Source organism: Ictidomys tridecemlineatus, chromosome 13 (genome assembly GCF_052094955.1).
Source record: "Ictidomys tridecemlineatus isolate mIctTri1 chromosome 13, mIctTri1.hap1, whole genome shotgun sequence".
Taxonomy (NCBI): Eukaryota; Metazoa; Chordata; class Mammalia; order Rodentia; family Sciuridae; genus Ictidomys; species Ictidomys tridecemlineatus.
This window is the reverse complement of record NC_135489.1, coordinates 43,283,639-43,302,070: the sequence shown is the minus strand read 5'-3', so window position 1 is coordinate 43,302,070 and position 18,432 is coordinate 43,283,639. Positions and strand designations below refer to the sequence as shown.

General features: G+C 44.4%; 1 protein-coding gene across 4 annotated transcripts in view; it reads right to left on the bottom strand.

The window, feature by feature from the left end:
- Nucleotides 1-16,755, bottom strand: part of Kctd1 (potassium channel tetramerization domain containing 1) — a 97,379-nt gene extending 80,624 nt beyond the window's left edge. For 2 of the 4 annotated variants that reach the window (XM_078030217.1, XM_078030218.1), the window contains exon 1: nt 14,591-16,755. In XM_078030217.1, the coding sequence (XP_077886343.1) occupies nt 14,591-16,408 (1,818 nt within the window). In that variant the 5' untranslated portion in view covers nt 16,409-16,755. The remainder of the gene's footprint in view (nt 1-14,590) is intronic. The other 2 variants (XM_021728931.3, XM_005329053.5) reach the window with 2 other exon arrangements.
- Nucleotides 16,756-18,432: the final 1,677 nt, after the last annotated feature.

The following is an 18,432-nucleotide window of genomic DNA, read 5'->3' as shown; positions in this document are numbered from 1 at the left end:
AGCTCAGTAGTAGAGCGCTTGCCTCGCATGCATGAGGAACTGGGTTCAATTCTCAGCACCACATAAAAATAAATAAATAAAGATATTGTGTCAGAGAGGGGTGGGGAGGAGGGAGATAGAGATAGATATTGAGATTAAAACAAAGGGGAGATGAAGTTTTTTATTTTAATGAGAAAAAAAATCACATGCTGATGTTGCTGAGATCTCCACTAAGCATGAATTTTCTGTACAACTATACAGAAGGAAAAAGAAATGTGTGCTAGTTTTGCTCTTGCTTCTCAAACTGCAAAAGTTATGACCATAGTATGTGACAGGTGTAGCTATTATGGCTGTGTGTGTGTAGGAAAAAACAATGTATTCAGGGTTCAGTACAATAGGTAGTTTCTGGCACCCATGTGGAGGTCTGGGACTGTATCCCCGGAGGATAAGAGGGATCTACTGTGCCCTCATTATCCCCATTTAACAGATGAGAAGTAACTTGCCCACGGCCATTCAAGTTAATTATTCACACAACTTGAACTTGGTTTATCCCACAGTGATTCTATTGGAATCAATAGGGAATGGGTTTTGTTCTAAACAGACGGTACTTTTTTCCTCTTTGACTAGAGGTGCCTTCCCCATCTGCCTCCCCTATACTTTTTTCCTCCTGTGACTTTATCTTGATTTCCCTTTTATTCCCATGTCACCAAAATGGCTTCTATCCCTGGTCTTATCTGTCTTCACCAACAAAAGCTCTACACGTCTGTGATTGTCACTTCTCAATGATGTTCCTGCAGAAAGAAGCCGGGTTGCTCCAAGAGGGCTGACCCCTTTTACTTGCCTGTTCTGGCTGGGCAAGAGCTGCCAACCACCAGCAAGGAAAAGGCCCAGGCAGGGAGAGCCTGTTGTCCTGTGCCAGCAAGCAAACCCTTGTCCGTAAAGTGCCTTAGTGTCATTAAACATTTTCTATTTGTCAGGCACTTTATAGCCATTTTTATTGGTTCTTTTTACTGGTTATAACTCTGCATCAGAATCATGTTCGTTTTTTTTTTTCTTTAGTTCTTTTAATTAAGTGCTCTGAGTAATTTGGAAAAGACTGAAGGCCTTGTGGAGCCAAAAATTCAGAGAATAGATAAGGAGTGGCAGGGACCTGGGACTGGTCCCAGCAAGCATCATCCCCCAGCAAGGAACCAGCCAACACTCAGGCACTGCAGAAAGTGCTCTTCAGGGGAGCTTGACTTTGAATTAAGATTCTGTTCCCAAATTAACCTAAGACCACAGCTTCTAGTTACTGTTATCTGGGGTGAGCACTGACATTTGGAAGATGGGGCCATTCTATTTTACCCTAATGTCATTGTTATTGCTCTGAATCTCCAAAAGCACACACACACACACACAAAAATCACATTAAAATTCTCTTAGTATGTAAAAGACACACACACACACACACACACACACACACACACACACACACACACTTGTACTCAGTGTCCTTTTTGCCCTTAATGCTAATTGCACCATGTTTATATTGTTAGCTATCAAGTATAATAGCTAACAAAAAAGTATGCTCTGTGAGAGGCCTGGACCTGGAGTTGGAACTAGAACTTTAACTTGGCTTCTTCATAGGTGGAAGAAGTTGAAAAGCGGAGCTCTCTGTGGGTCTGTTTTTCTCATCTGTGGGATGAGTATGTTTAGGGTTCCTGCACCCACTGCCCAAGGCTTTTCCTCTGTGTATAGAGCATCCAGGACTTATGGGACAATAAGAGCTTATTCTTCTCATTATGTGTTTGCCTCCCCATGAGTAATCTCTCCAAGGAAGAGGATTTTTTTTTTATCCATCCCACGTTCTACCTAGCCCAGTACCTGATGCTCAGAAGAGGCCTACAAAGCTTCTTACACTGAAATCACCTACAGGAAAGTCTTTGGTAAACTGTAAAGCACTCTTCAAGTGTAGCTTATAAACTGATAATTAATAAGACTGTCCCATAGACCATGAGATGTCACTGATGCTGGGTACCAGAGGAGCCAGGCTTTTAGTGATCATAAAAGTGGTAAGTGAAACAAACTGAGACTCAGTACTGGTTCTGAATTCTTTGGGTTATTATACATAGACTCAATCTTAAAATATGAGGATTAATAACAGGTGGATATTTAGAGAATCTGATATGTAGTGAATGTGTAGCAGCTTACTCTGAGTTCAGGCGTCAAAATTCTAATGGATGAGTTAGTTTCCCTTATATGAAAGTCCAAAACTTTGATATGCAGCCTCCATGGAAAATTCCACAACTGACCTCATTGAGGGGTTCCAGGTAAAACATAGGCATGCTAAAAATACTATATAGAATTACTGGGCTGGGGATATAGCTCAGTTGGTAGAGTGCTTGCCTAGCATGCACAAGACCCTGGGTTCAATCCCCAGCACCACAAAAAAAAAAAAAAAAAAAAAAAAAGAATTACTTGCAGCCTATATGTATAAGGTATATATGAAACATAAATTAACTTCTTATTCAGACTTATGTCCCATCCCTGAGATACCTTATTATGTAGATGCAAATATTCCAAAATAAAAAAAAATCTGAAATCAGATCTGAAACACTTCTGGTTCCAAACATTTCAGATAAGGGACACTCAGCCTATACTAAGTCTTTCCCAAGAGGACTGGAGTGTTATAGCAAAGAAAAGGCTTAAAGTTTTGACAAATATTTTTATTTTATTTTTTGAATTTCCAAACTCTGCTTACACAAATTTAGATTTAAATATTTAGTCTTTTAGTTTAGTCAGGCTGCCTTGAGTCCCAATTCTTAGATACCAGTATATGCTATTTGTTCCCAGGGTTTACCAGTGCACAGTCACCAGATGAGAATGGTCCCACCATTCCTGGGACTTGCCTAGAGATCCCAATGCAGTTTCTCCAGTATCTTCTCTTAAATATATCTCCATTTTTCCCCACTTTCAAATTCCTACCCTTACATGCATTAAGTACTCAATAAATGCTTTTAGAAGCAAGTCCAATTTTCAGAGTTTTTCTGTAGAGCATTCTCCTTCACCTTCCATCTCTTTTAGATTGTAACTTACATCCCAAGAGATGATTCTAGAAAACATACATAAGTAATTGGATTCTATGATTCCCTGAACCTCTTGTAAGTTAAAAAAAGAAGAAGAAGAAGAAAAAAAAAAAACTCTGAGAAATATTCCTGGAACTTAAAAACCATCACCACCCTCATATGACGAACCTGAAGGACAGCAAATTCATCAGCTCTGTGAATACCCTGCCACCACTTTTAAAAATAACATGTGAATGAACAGTGGGTTGTGGGCAACAGAAAATGAAGCTAGCCATATGAGTTTTCTGAAGTTCTTGTTATACTTTCATTTAGAGCTGTGTGTTTCTACAGCAACATATTTTTAAATTGCTATCTCAATCCATTGAAAAAAAATAATTATTCTTCAATTTTCTTTTTTATCCCCCCCTTGAACAACAACAACAAAAAAGACATTTGTTCAAGATGACATACCTAAAATATCTAAAACCTACGAAGATATAGTTCTGTCAGAAAGAATGCCACAAGCCTGGCACAGAGGGACATTCCTGTAATGCCAGTAACTCAGGAGGCTGAGGCAGGAGGATTGCAAGTTCAAGGCCACTGGGGTAACTTAGGGAGACCCTGTCACAAAATAAAATGTAGCTCAGTGCTGAAGCACCTTGGGCTTTAATCCTCAGTACTGCCCCTAAAATGAAAGCCATAAAAGAGAAAACAAAATTCTAGATGAGCTGTCTTCACAAAACAGATGTCTAAAAGCTACAAACTTACCGATAAGCGCTATGCTGGCTCAAAACTGTGAATGTTTGAAGGGCAAAAATAAAGCAAAGGTAACCAATCCCACATTATCATATGAATCATTTCTACTTTCTAAGAATACTTTGTCACACTAAATACAAGTCACTAGAGGTTATTAATTGGTGGGCATTTTATTATATCAAAAAACCAATTACCTTGATCCTGTATTCTATTCACAACATCTATCAGTATACCTCAACTTTAAAAGGCACTTCTATTATTTTTTTTTCCCCCAGTACAGGGGATTGAACCCAGGGGAGCTCTAAAACTCACCCTTAGACCTTTTTAAATTTTGATGCAGGGTCTTGTTAAGTTGCCCAAGTTGGTCTTGAACTTGAGATCCTCCTCAGTCTCTCAAGTAGCTGGGATAACAGGCATGCACCCTGTGCCCGGCCTATTAATTATTATATTGTATCCAAGACAGAGTTCAAGTAGAAAACTGTAACCCATTTATGCATTAGGGAAATGCAAATACATAACATAGGATCAAACCAGAGGCTTACTTCTAGTATACTCAAATGAGGAGATTTATGACAGTGATTGCTTAAAACATAAAACAACCTTCAGTTTTAAGAATCCCAGCATTGTTATCACACCCTTAATTCCAAGTCATTTCAAACCAAATTTAATGTCTTTATGAAACACTGTTAGCCAGGCACAGTGGTGCATGCTTGTAATCCCAACATCTCAACGCCCTGGTCAACTGGGTAGAGATACCCTGTCTGGAAATAAAAAATAAAAAGGGCTGGGAATATAGCTTAGATATGGAGCACCCCTTGGTTCCATCGCCAGGACTGAGGAAGGAAGAAAGAAAGAAAGAAAGAAGGAGCTGGGGAGGGAGGCAGGCAGACTGACAGGCTGACTGCTGATTTCATTCTAAATCAACTTTTTTGAGTCTTTTGGATTGGGGCAGCAATTACTTCCACAAGTGGGATACTCAATAACCTTTAACACTTGAAAATTCCTAAGGCTTTGTAAGACAAATAGGAAGGGTCTGCAGAACAAACCTAGAAGAAGGTGTAGAGTTAACTCTTACCTGGACCACAGCACAGGCAAATCTTAAAAGGGAGCAGAGGAGGGGGAAATAGGCTTTGGAATAAAACCTTCCCCGTGCATGGGTCTGTGAGGTCCTCATGAGCAGAGGGATAGTCTGAGAGAGCTGGAGAGCAGGAACCTGCCCTGGGATTTCATGTGTACCAGAATACCAGTAGCAGTGTACTGGCCAGGGTCCATGGATGCCCCAAAAGATAAAGCACAGGGGCCCTGCCCAGCACCTGGACAGGCTTCTTCCAAGAGAAAAGCTGAAGCCTGAGGCTGGGACTTGATCATAAAGAACTGCAGTTTTTCACATGTAACATTCTGTGGTAAGAGAATCAAAGGACAGCAAATGTTCCAATAGTACTCATGTCCTCAGCACTTTTCAAAAAGTTAAGAGGGACAGATGCATACCCCATGTGACCAAGGAGGGGAACTGACACACAGGGAGGCCCAGGCAGAGCTGAGATCTGGTCCAGGGTCCTGGCTCTGGAGTCTGTTCTTAACCATTAGTGATTTGGTTGTCAAGAGAGGATGTCCCAGTCTCCAGACCCTGCAAAAGGCCAGGGGCTCTCACATAGCCACATGGGCACACTGCCTACTGAAAATACTCTTTCATGATTCCCACATATATCATTACTGTTGTGTAGTGCTGTGTTCCCATGAGCTCCCTCCTCCTCTTCAGTTGTTGTGGGAGAACACCTAATGTAGCGAGGTGACATAATGCTCTATCAGCTTCTCTACTGGATTATTTTATTTGAAGAGTTGAGAAATCTGGAACCAATAGACCGTGGATTTAAAAAGCACAGGCTCTGGAACCAGAGAGGCCTGGGTTCAGATCCCAGCCTAGTTATTTGCCGGCTGCAAGGCCTTAAAGCAAGTTCCTAATACCTATTAACCTTAGCTTCCTCTTTTGTGAAATGGAAAGATAACCATAACTCTCTGAAGAGCTCCATAGGATTATATGAAAGACCATGCAGACCAGCACTCCGTAAGATGTCCAGAGTACACAAAACCACCTAGGATCCCTGCCCAAACACAAGTGCTGATTCCAGGGGAAGGAGCAGGAAGCAAGATTCTGTATTTCCAACAAGTGATGTGCGTGCTGCCAATCAGCAGACCACTTTACAGCCTTCAGTATTCCTTGGTTATTATTAACGATTATATTTCACTTCATAGCTACAGAATCAGTTAGAGATTGTAAGAGTTGACATCGAAACTCTGCAATGAATGAATCATAGTTGTCTCTGAAGATTTTGGCCCAATGAAATGAGAGCCTCATGCTCCAGCACTCCCTGCATTCCCTCCTGCCTGGATCTGGTCTACTGATCCACGCACTGACCCATGAGAGCCAGGAATGTGGAAATACTTCACATTTCTAAGATATGGTCCTTTAAACAACATGTCAGAAACCACAGCGTGTGAGGTATCAGAATTAACCCACAAGTTCAAGAAACTTGTCATAAGCACTTACTTGTCAGACTATAACAAAATGAAGAATTTTTTAAAGTATCAAACTTATATTTGCATTTATATGTGTGTGTGTGTATATATATATATATATATATATATATATATATATATATATATATATATATAAAACCTGTGATCATTTTGTTTAAAGAAAGGATGGGATAGAGAAATCTACAAATATTAGATTTTAAATACATTTATAGTGCATGTTACTACTTTGGTGGAGTGAGCCCAAATGGGAACTGATGATATAAAAATACTACCTCCCTTTCCTTCTGCCCAGAGAGTAAGTATGGGGACTGAATGGTGAGACTCTGGACTGAATTGGGTTAACCTGGTCTAGGTGCATGAAGTAAAACTAGAAATTGATGGCTATGTGCTTCCCGACTAACCTTGACATTTTAATTTGGTACTGAACTCCTCACAGAGGAAGCCACATCTGTCTCTGTCATTCCTCAGCATTCCTTTCTCAACTCCTCTGCCTCTCTCCAGAGGCCTACCACCTAACTGTCTTAAATCTGTCAGCCCCTTCTGGTGGCACATTTTTACCCTCTTCCTCCCAAACCATATCAAAACACCCATCTTGCAGGGTTTGCTGCTGGAAAGTCAGGAGAAAGCAGTAATCTAATTCAGGTGTGAGTGAATCCGGATCCTCCAGGAAAAAAATTACAAAGAGGATTTTTAAATGACTGATGGCGTTGGTAGAGACGGGGCTGGGAGGAAAACACCTGAGTGGCTCTGGTCAGTCCCCCATCCTCCTCTTTCAAGATCACCCCAGCCTCCCTCAGTTCTCAAGTTATGTAAGGGCTCACCATGGGAGACCTGCACCATCACACTGTCTAAACCCTCACGAGATTAAAAACAACCACCAAAGTCACTGCCTGGGTGAAAGCAGGAGCTGAAGTCAAACACCTCAGAATGTAGAAGGTCTCTGTAAAAAGGAAGTTCCCACTAGGACTGAAAATGTGAAAAACCCAAAGCAAACTGCATGCACAATGATTTAAAAGCACATGTGATTTAAAAAAAAAAAAATACCCTGGCCTTACAATACTATAACATGGTTCCTACTTCTGTTATTTTAAAAATATCCTGTTACCCAAGAGTTGGGCAAAATTTAAGATATGACATAAAAAAGTACCACTAATGCAAGCTCATCATTCTATAATAGATGGGTCTTTTTTGAAGGGTGAAAGAAGACTCCATCAGTCTGTTAAAGAAGAGCTGAAAGGAAGGCAATCCAATGACAAAGAAAGTGTTGAGAAGCCAGGCTGAGTGGTGCACGGTGATTCCAGAGATTTGGGAGACTGGGGCGCAGGAGGATCTCAAATTCAAGGTCAGCCTGGGCAATATAGCAAGACCCTGTCTTAAAATTTTAAAAACTTTAAAAAAAATAAATAAGAAAGAAAACAAAGTGTTAAATAGAAGGTTTTAGAGAATCACGGAAAACCTAAAACCTCTCTGGGGTTCAGTTTCCTGCAGTCGCAGCAAGTACAGCAGGGTATGTGATCCAGTCTATAGTCATGGGCATGAGATAACACACCCTCACATTCAGCAATCTCCCTACTGCAGTGAGGCATCTCAGGGGTGGAATCATTCATTTCCAGAACACACAGAAGCTCCTTCTGATATACAGAAACTCAGTACCATTCTGGGATGTCCACTCTTGAAGGAGAAGTACAAGCTAAATCTTAAAACCAAAAAGAAGTTTGACGCTCCAAACTTTAAGGGGTCACCTGTTCCCACTCAGATATTTATGTATCAAGGAGAGAATGTCTTCCGCTTCAGGAGATTAATCCACTCACTTGTCCATCCTCTGAGAATCCTCACTGAAAGCGACATCTGAATCCTGCTCCTCTTGGCAGCACTAGCAAGCACAGAGATGCTCCATGAACAATGTGTTCAGCATCTCAGAACATCAAAAAAATGCTGAAGTGTCCTCATTCAACGTTTCAAATCCTAAGGCTACATTTTCTTTCATTTCATTTTATCAAGGTCAATCAATATCCTGTTTGGGGCCAATTAATTCACACTACTCCATTCCTTATCTAAATTCTCCAAAGACGTCTTTAAAAAGGCACCTTGACCAATTGCTATAACGCAGCAAACGATACGTGGATAGAAGTCAAACAGATTCTAGAAATAAATGTTTTGTCATAGGACAGACCCACAGATGACTGGTTTACATATTTGGTCCCAAGACTTTTAACACAGGTACCTATTCAGGATCTCTTCTATTGATTCTGCTTTTGAAGTGGCAGCTAAGACACCAAAAGGTAACTTGAAACCAAGTTTTTATTATATAACTTAAGTGGATGTCTTTGACTGGCAGAGGCCAAAGCAAGAGCCATTCCTAGGTGATCTCACATAAAACTAGCAGTTCTCTGGAAAGAAGGGCTTTTCCTTACTAAAAATGTACTTAGCAATGACAAGAGGGTGGCCCTTAGGTAATATTTGCATGGAGCACCAGATTTTTTTTTTTAATGGCAGACAATATGCTTTACATTTTTTCAGTACTGGGGATCAAAGTCATGGTCTCACACATGCAAGACAAGTAATCTACCACTGAGTTACATCCCCAGCATGGACAGCTGGATTTTAAGGCTCAAAAAAGATTTTAAGTTTGGCCTAGGATTGTGGCTTAGCGGTAGAGTGCTTGCTTTGTACCTGTGAGGTCCTGGGTTTGATCCTCAGTACCACATAAAAATAAATAAATAAAATAAAGGTATTTACATTTACAACTTTTAAAAAAAAGATTTAAGTTTTAGATTAATGGTATGCATATTCTTGTTTGACAGCATTTTTTTTACTTCATATATCAGCATTACTACATAGTGAATTAGCATTTGATATGGGTTATATCAGTTTAAAATAATATACCCTGCCTAGTGTAGTAATACATGCCTAAGTCCCAGCTACTCAGGAAGCTTGAGTTCAAGGCCAATCTGAACAGTAAAGCAAGATCTCATCTCAAGAACAAATAAGAGGGGGGCTGGGGATGTGGCTCAAGCGGTAGCGCGCTCGCCTAGCATGCGTGCGGCCCGGGTTCGATCCTCAGCAGCACTACATACCAACAAAGATGTTGTGTCCGCCAAGAACTAAGAAAAAAATAAATAAATGTTAAAATTCTCTCTCTCTCTCTCTGTCCCCCTCTGTCTCTCACTCTCTCTTAAAAAAAAAAAAAAAAAAAAAAAGAACAAATAAGAGGGCTGGGGATGTGGCTCAAGTGGCCGCATGCGTGCGGCCCAGGTTCGATCCTCAGCACCACATACAAAGAAAGATGTTGTGTCCGCCGGAAAAAAAAACCAAAAAATAAATATTAAAATTCTCTCTCTCTCTCTCTAAAAAAATATTTAAAAAAAGAACAAATAAGAATAATATCCAGGTGCAGTGACACATGCCTGTAATCCCAGCAGCTAGTGGAGGCTGAGGCAAGAAGATCACAAGTTCAAAGCCAGTCTCAGCAACTGAGACTCAACTCAACTCTGTATGAAAATAAAAAAAAAGTTGTGGGGATGTGGCTCAGTGGTTAAGCGCCCCTAGGTTCAATTCCTAGTATGAGATTTTACGATTATACACACACACACACACATTTATATCTTCAAATACTGATTGCAATATTAATATGAGTACATAAAAGAGGATATAAAATTACAGATTGCTTTCCTAAAATGACTGCTGCAAAACACAGAATGCATCAACTTTTATTTTTATTCTGATCAAGTTTTAATATATAAAAAGGTCAAAATCTCACCAAGATTACTTGCCAGTGGAAAACTGATTTATAGATTTATAGATTACCAGTACAAAACCAAAATGGTAGGTACTCAGTAACTATTTCCTGAATGAATAAAGAAAGTTATGTACTTATGTACCAGACATTCAGTTCCTCCACCAACTTGAAGTTTTCATAAGACTGTAAACATTCTGTTGTACAAAAAGGAATGTAGTCACATCAAAATAAGGAAAATACTTGTTTAAAACAATGCAGTTATCTTTGTAGCTCCTTAAAGAAATAACTACTGCAAAGAAGTCTTGTTACAATTATTATACTCCTTTCATAAGCATAGACATTTGATTCCATCTTTAAGGGGGGAAAAAGTTCTCTCTCCCACCTAGTCCTCAAATTCAAAATAGAACTTCAGCAACTACTTCAATAATAGATAAATTGCAGGCTTTTTTCCCTGTGAAATACATAAATCCAATATTCCTTCTTCCTTCCCACTGTAGTACCTGAATGAAAACTGGATTCCCACTGCTGTCAGCCTCTGGCTTCTTCCCCAAAGTAAATTAAGGAACAATTGTGTGCATCTGCTGGGTGGTTGAGCCTGTGTCTAGATTAGACACTGTAAGGAGCAAATCTGGTTCACAGTGAGGCCAGTCAAACATAAAAAGTGGATGTGCACCACCAGAATCTTTATGCTAATAGATTTCCTACTTACAGAATTCCTTAAAAGTAGTTCCGGAAATAATCTGGATTAGGGCCAAGCAAGTACAATCAAACATTTTTGTCAAAAGCTTGCAAATACTAAGTAGTTTTTTTTTTTTTTCCCCCAGGGTCTCAGGTAAAGCCCATACTCTACCACTAAGCTACATCTTCAGCCCCTAAATACATCCTACAATCTTACAGTGAGCTTATGTGCATACTTTTGTTTGGTACTGAAGAGAGGCACAGTCTACAAAAACATTAGCAACAACTATGACATGTAGAATCTAAAATTCCATCAGTATTTTTCCCTATGAATGATCTAGAGTAAAATTACAAATTCTATTACCCATACTGTTCTCTGAGGCAGGAAAAAAATGCTGTGATTTTCATGCAAAGAGAATAAATATGATGATGCAGGATACAGTGTTAATCTATTTAAAATGGAGTATGTGGGCTGGTGGCATAGTTCAGTGGTATACTATGTGTTTTAGCACATGCAAGGCCCTGGATTCAATTTCTAGCACCCCCCCCAATAAATAAAATTAAAAATAAAATATATTAAATGCAATGACACTTAGGAGCTAGCATGCTGCACCATTAACTGAATCATTTCAATAGCTTAGTGGTGGGAAAGGGGGCTGAAACTACCCTTTACTTGTAACACAACTCACTGAACCAAATTGGAGTTGACAAGTTAAAGGAATCATTACAAAACCTACCTCCCAAAAGCCAGATATTTCATAAGAGTAAAAATCCCAAATTCCATAATCTTTTTTATCCCTGGGCGCATTCATTTCCTACCAGTCCCATAAATGATACACTTGTTACCACCATCAAGACTTTAAAAAGGAAAAAAAAAAAAATGAGTGCAGCAGTCCTCCCCTACTCATGGCTTCACTTCCCAAGGTCAACAGTGTGAATTTGCTAAATGGAAAAATCCCAGGAATGAACAATTCATACGTTTTAAATAACTTTTATTACGGTATTTTGTTATGCTTGTTCTACTGTTTTGTCATTATTGTTAATCTCTTATTGTGCCTAATTTATGAATCAAACTTTATTGTACGAATTCATGTCTGGGAAAAACGTAGGATATATAGGGTTTGCTATTAGCTGTGACTTCAGATATCTGTTGGGGGTCTTGGAACACATATCCCATAGATAAAGTGGGACTGCTATAAATTCATTTTAAGTAGTAGATTCTTCATTATTTTGTTTTAAGTCACCTCTTCTAATGCTTTAAGGTGACTTAAAGCATTAGAAGAGAATCAAAGCATCAGTGTGTGACCTCTGTCTTATGAGTAAGTCTGTAATAATGTGGTCAGCAGCGGGCTCAGAGGCACCACTTGATGAGGCCTGTCGGTACTGAGGTTAGAGTGAAGAACAAATGAAGGAATAATGACTGAAGCTTAAGTACAGAGGGCATTTCCTGGGGATTAACAACCATTCAGGAGACTTGGTGGCCTCAAGAAATGCCACTGGCCAGTAATTCTGGCCAGTCATTAATTCCTGGAAAATGCCCTGGACCTCAATCATTACAGTGATTTTAATAAATACAGAAGGAAAAGTTTAATATTGGCTTTCTACTTAAACTATAAACAGCTGTTTCATACTTAAAACTGCTCAGACTTCTCAGCGTGAGTTCTTCAGAAGTTACTAAAGAGTTCCTTAAACATCTTAATGTTCATTAAAAAAAAAGTTTATTCTAACAGAAGTGAAAAACTAAAATTAAATATGTGCAAAGAGGACTGAGGATGTAGCTCAGTGATAAGAGAGCTTGCCTAGTATGTGCAAGGTCTAGGTTCCATTCACAGTGAAATAGAGGGAAAGAGAAAGATGCAAACAGAACAACTTTATGGAGTGTTTTAACAAAATGACACTTAAGGCTAAGTCTTAGCCTTAGACAACACTAAGATCTTGTTTGAGAGTCATAATCATAAACAACACATGGACCCTCAAATGTGAATATAACTTGGGAGTTACCTGACAATAATTCAAGAATAATAAAAGCATCAGTATATAATTTTATGAAACTGATTTATCTCAGGGAAACGAAAGACTGTAGCAGGGGGATCGAACTCCTTATAACAAAACAAAACCAACAATGACCATGACAACCAAAAAGACCCTAATCTTTTGTGGATTGTTAAGTCACAATTCTCTATGACACCAGTGTCAAGAGACCAGCAGACAGATGCAAGAAGACAACTCGCTTCATTGTTATTCCAAGTATGTATATGCTTCAAGAAACTTTCTTAGACTTTTAATTACTAAGGTGCAATTCTAACCCAGGGTTTAAAGATTTCTAATTTATCAGGAAATAATGTGAACATTGAACATTTATTTTTGCTTCCAATGAAAATGCAAAAGCAAACTCCTATCCTTAAAAACTCTCTAAAACAACCTACCTGTCAGAAATGGAATACTTATACCAGCAGTACAGAAAAGACACACAGCCTACATGTCTTGTGTATTTTTAGAGAACTGTGCTGTTTATATTGCCATTCACAGCCCCTTTCTCAGTTGGCCTTGAGGCTTGCCAATTAGCTAGTAAACCTCTCAAAGGGTCAGTTTGTCCAGAATTGGAATTTCCACTTTGGAAAAACCATAGAGGTAGGTACCTGACATCTGTCCCTGAAAGGCCTGAACTACACCTCCAACTTTAGGGCCCAAATTCCTACTTCTGCTCAGTGTCAAGGAGGCTGAAGTGGTAAAACTTCTTATGACTACTGTTGCCTGCAGAACTGGATCCCCAGAACCTCTTATTTCTGGCTCCTAGAGAAGAGTATCCCAAAAAATGAGTGTAACTTGAATCACACTCATGAATACATTACTCTAGGTAAAATAATAAGGGAAGAAGCATCTAACACTTCAGGCCCCAATCCCAGTCTGGACTTTGGTACGTGGTACTGTTGAGGATTAAGTAACTTTAGGGTAGATATAGTTCCACATCTTTGATAAGGACCCTTGAAGCCCAGAGAGATGAACTGATTTTGATTTGCCTAAGTAGGTTCCGTGTCTAGGCTAGCTTGCTTGCTCTGGTGCTCCAGTGCCACTCTATCTTCCTCCTATCCTAGATGTTGAGCTTGGGAGAGCTAGGGACAGACACAGACAGGCAGAAATGTTTTAGTGCCCCACAGCAAGCCAGCTGGGAACCTCCTATATACTTCTGTGTAGTCTGACTGTTAGCACAGAGACCAAATTCCCATCTGAATAATAACCTTAACAAGTGATTAATGAGTGAATTTAGTTTATGGAAACTATACCCCCAAAGGTCACTTTACATTGGATTGGACTGCACGATACAATATAATGGGGGCACTCAACTACTTTTCTCTCCAGTCTCCACCCCTTTTCTTAAAAAAAAAAAACAGGAAATGGGATTGGCATGTTTTCTTTTTAATAATTTATAACTTTTTCTTCCTAAGTTATGGTGAGTATGTAATGGAGTATTTTAACACTTTATTCAAATGTTTTAAGTAGCTTTTCCATATATATATATATATATATATATATATATATATATATATATATATACACTCCTCCCCGCACTTAAGAGCCTTTTGTTCTGGGAACTTTGAAGTTTCTAGCATTACTGCGCAGCAGTGATTTGTTAGGTAGCACATCCCCGCCCAAATCTTTTATGGTTAGGTGTAAACATCCCCCCTGCCCAGAAAAGCACCAAGAGAGTTAAACTTCAAAAAGTGAAGTCAGATTCGATGCAGTATAGTGGCTACTTTAAAAAACTTCCCCCCTACCCAGATCTACGTTTAGCACAAAAGTTAGTCCCGAAGTGGTACCAGAGAAATATTTCATGCATAGAGGTTGGTTTGGTTACCTGGGTGGGGGAAACAATAGCAGGTGAAACTATTGTGGGAGAATTGGTGCTTCTGTGCCCATTGGCTTCTGGAAGAAGAGGCAGGGGGTCGTGTTTCACGGAAACCACCACCACCGCATCCACAGGCTCCGAGGGGCGAATACAAAGTCTTTTGGGGGAAGAAGGGCCGCAGATTTCCCCGGACCCGAACACTGACTCGTAAAGGGCGCGCTTGGGCGCTGCCTCGGACTTCACGTCGGGCCCGACCTGGCTGTCTTTGGGAAGGATATAAGTGTTCCCCAGCGAGGGCGGCTGGGGGCGGTGGTGGTGAGAGGGATGCGTGGGGGGATGGTGGGAGTGGTGGCGAGTCGCCCCGTTCAAAGCCTCGGCGTAGCAGCCCTGCGGGGCCGGAGGGCCCAGTTTGGTGCCAATACCCGCGATGCTGTTGAGTGTGGCGATAGAGACAGCGCCGATGCAGTGGTTGGTGTAGGTCTTGGACAGCTTGGCTGCCTTTGAGAGCATCTGCATCCTGGTGCCCAACAAGTTTTTGCCGATGGCTTTGTTCTCGTACCAGGTCACATCGCCCTCACTGCAGTGGTCCCGTGGCCGTTGGAAGAATGCCTTGCACAGGGGATTGCGCTTCGACAGGTACTTGACGAAGCTGGCATAGGGGCAAAATTCGGTGCCTGTCTCGTACATGCGGGGTAAGTTCTCCTCGTCGCTGCTCTCAGCGCGCTTCTTGCTCCAGGACGACGAGCGCGACTTGTGGTAGGGCCCGAGGGACTTAAAGTAGACGAACTTGCGACCGTCCTCGTCCATGGCCAACCCAAAAGAGTCCTCCTCCAGCTCCCGCTGGTTCTCGCGGCCGCGCGTGCAGAAGTACATGCACGTCTCGAACCAGACCTTGTTGAGCAGCCCAAAGGGTGTGTTGGTGCTGAAGACGCTGGAGGTGTAGAGCTTGCGCAGGTCAGCGCGCGTGATAGCTTGCTTCTGTACCACCGGCCCGGCGCCCTGCTCCTCGAGCTTGCGGATGACCGCGGCGAGCGTCAGGTTGGCGCTGCGCAGCTCAGGGTCCTTGGTGAGGTCGAGCGTGCGGCAGTACGGGGGCTCGTTGAGGTAGCGGTTGAGGGAGCTGCGGATGCTGATGAGCGACGACTTGCTGTAGAGCTGGCCGCTCTTAGAGCGGGCCTCGGCATAGAAGGAGCGCAGCACGCGGCACAGCGCCCCCTTGTCCATGGTCTCGAAGTCCGGGCTCTGCGCTTTCTCGCTCAGGTACTCCCGGAAGATGCGCACGGCATAGCGGGTGGCCAGCCGTGTGTTCTCGCTCAGCCGGGCCCGCTCGGGGCGCTGCAGCACGTCGGGGTCCAGCTCCGCGCCGTCCCCAGCCGGCCCGCCGCGGGCCCGGGGCGCCAGCAGTCGCGGCGGCGCCTCGGGCTCCAGCGCAGCGCTCTGGTCCATATTTATCATATGGACCGGCTCCCGCTCCAGCTCCTCCCCGGCCGAGTCCTCAGGCTCCAGGGGCTCGTCCCAGTCCAGCCCCATCTCCTCCTCTTCCTCCTCCTCCTCCTCGTCCTCCTCCAGCCCCCCACCTCCGTCCTCCTCCTCCTCCTCGTCCCCCGTTATCTGCACCTCCTGGATCTCGTCCTCCTCCTCCTCCTCTTCCTCCTCCTCCTCGCCCGCGCTGCAGTAGTGCGGGCGGCCGTGGCGGCGTCCGCGGCCCCCAGCACTGCGCTCGCCCTCGCCCCGCTCCCCATTGTTCTCGGCGGCGGCGGCGGCGGCGGCGCTGGCGCTGCCGCCCGCGCTGGTGTTACAGTCCCCGCTGCCAGGCATTCTCGCCATATTGCCGTCTCTCTGCCAGTCCTCGGGCAGGGCGCATGCGCTATATTGGACCGCAGCGCTGAGAGCTTTTGTGTTTAATGACCTTCAGCTACCGGGAGGCAAAGCCGGGCTCTTAAAGGAGCCGCGCTCCAATTGTCATTCCGGAGCGCTGTTCTGGAGGGGCAGCGGCGCGTAGGGGATGCAGGGGAGGGGAGGTGGGGGTAAGTTAGACTGGGAGAGGGTAAGGGACGGAGGTTGGCAGGACCTTCTTCTTCCCCTACCCCGCTCCCCACTTCTAACAAAACTTTGAAGGAAAAAAAAAAATAGGAAGGGGAGGGAGAGCTGTCGATGGGGGCGAAACACTCCCAACTTACCCTCTGGCTGAGAGGCGCGCGGGCCCCGGCGGGATAGAGGGAGGGCCGGCGGGAGGGCGGGGCGGTCTCGCGTCTCTAAGTAATGCCCGAGGAGCAGTGCCCCTTCCACTGCCCCCTCATTGCCCCCCGGAATCGGGGGTTCGGGGCGGCGGCTGCGCCGGGCGAGCCGCGGGTGCTGCTTCGAGAAGCCCGTGTCTGGGGCCGCCTGGAGCGGAGTGGAGCAGGCAGGTTAATGAGCAGGGTGGAGGAGGCACTTCGAGGCCCCGCACCCTCTCAGCGCCCGCGGCCAGGGCGAAGCGGGCGAGGCTTGGGAGCGGGATGGGGCTGGCGGCGGCGGCTCCCCCACCTACTTGCTGGCGGCGAGGCGCGGGGGCCTGGGGCCAGCAGCGCGGCTCCCAGCTCCCTTTCCGACTCTAGCAAAGGAGCGAAACACGCCCCACGTCAGCCTCATCCCTTTCGACTTTTCCAACTGCCACTTTTAAGCTGTCATTAAAGACCTGGGGCGCTCCCCGTAGGTCTGGGGCAAGTCCGCGCCGGTCTAGCCAGCCTCGGGAGGGGGCGAGAAAAAAAGGCTGGGAGGGGCGGGTGGGAGGGGAGACGCAGCAAGAGGCTCTCAGGACCCCAGGGACTCCTTTCCTACTCCCCCAGACCTCGGCCCTCCCAGCCCCCCCGAGCAAAATAACAACACCCTCTGGCGAGGCGCTCCACCAGGTTGAAGTTAAAGCAGCGCGGGTCCCCAAGGCCAGGCACGCAGGCGGTCGGAAAAAGTGAACTTGGGTCTCGGCCGCCCCCGCAGCGCCACAATTCCGGCAATTCAGAACCCCAGTGCGCTCTCACTCGAAGTTTGCCAACCGCCATTCGTTCGCCCTCGGGGCTGAGCTGCCTCCGGCGCGCGGGGGCGGGCACCTCTTAAACTGGAAAGGCAGCCAAAGACCTCGCCGGGTCCCGCTTTCCCATAGGAGACGCTGTCCCACTTCCAGCCAAACGCCTGACCCTGGCGCGCCCAAGCTCCGGGCGCGTCCTCTCGTCACCACCTCTCGCTCTCTCGACCCAGGGGCAAGCGCCCTAGTGCCGCACCGGACCTCCGTTGTTCTCTTGGGCTACGCAACTCTGGCCGCCTCCAGAGCTCGCACTGCATCCTAATTTTCCCCTTATCTGGCAACCCGAGTGTCCCCTGGCACGCTGGCCAGCTCCGAGTCCCAGGCCCAAGGAGAACCGACGGTGTCAGCCCAGGAGTGCGCCCCCAAGCCAGGCCCGCTCTTCGGGGAGGTAGCCTTACTAGCTCCTCGAGTGCGTCCTAGAATTTGTTTCAAAAGTTCGAATTCTGGGCACTTAAGCTATGTGAGGTCTGTCAACTGTCCTTTGCCCCTTTTCTGGCTCTCCCGACTTGTTTTAGGGAAGTTTATAATTTTACGCATCAATAAAAACCCACCCATCAACTTATCATTTAAAAATAAAGAGAAAGGAAGGGAGACTAGGTTTCTGGGTCGCGCGGCATCTAAGTGGGAGTTGACTAAGTCTTCTGCAGAGATCATTGCTTGCTTTCTGCGTGCCTTGGCCCCGGACGCCTAGCAGCGTTGTGGAAACAGCGCCAGGTGCGAAACAAGTTAAAGCAAGTCCCAGCCTCACGGGCCCCCTCCGGCTCCTTGGGGAAACACACACACACACACA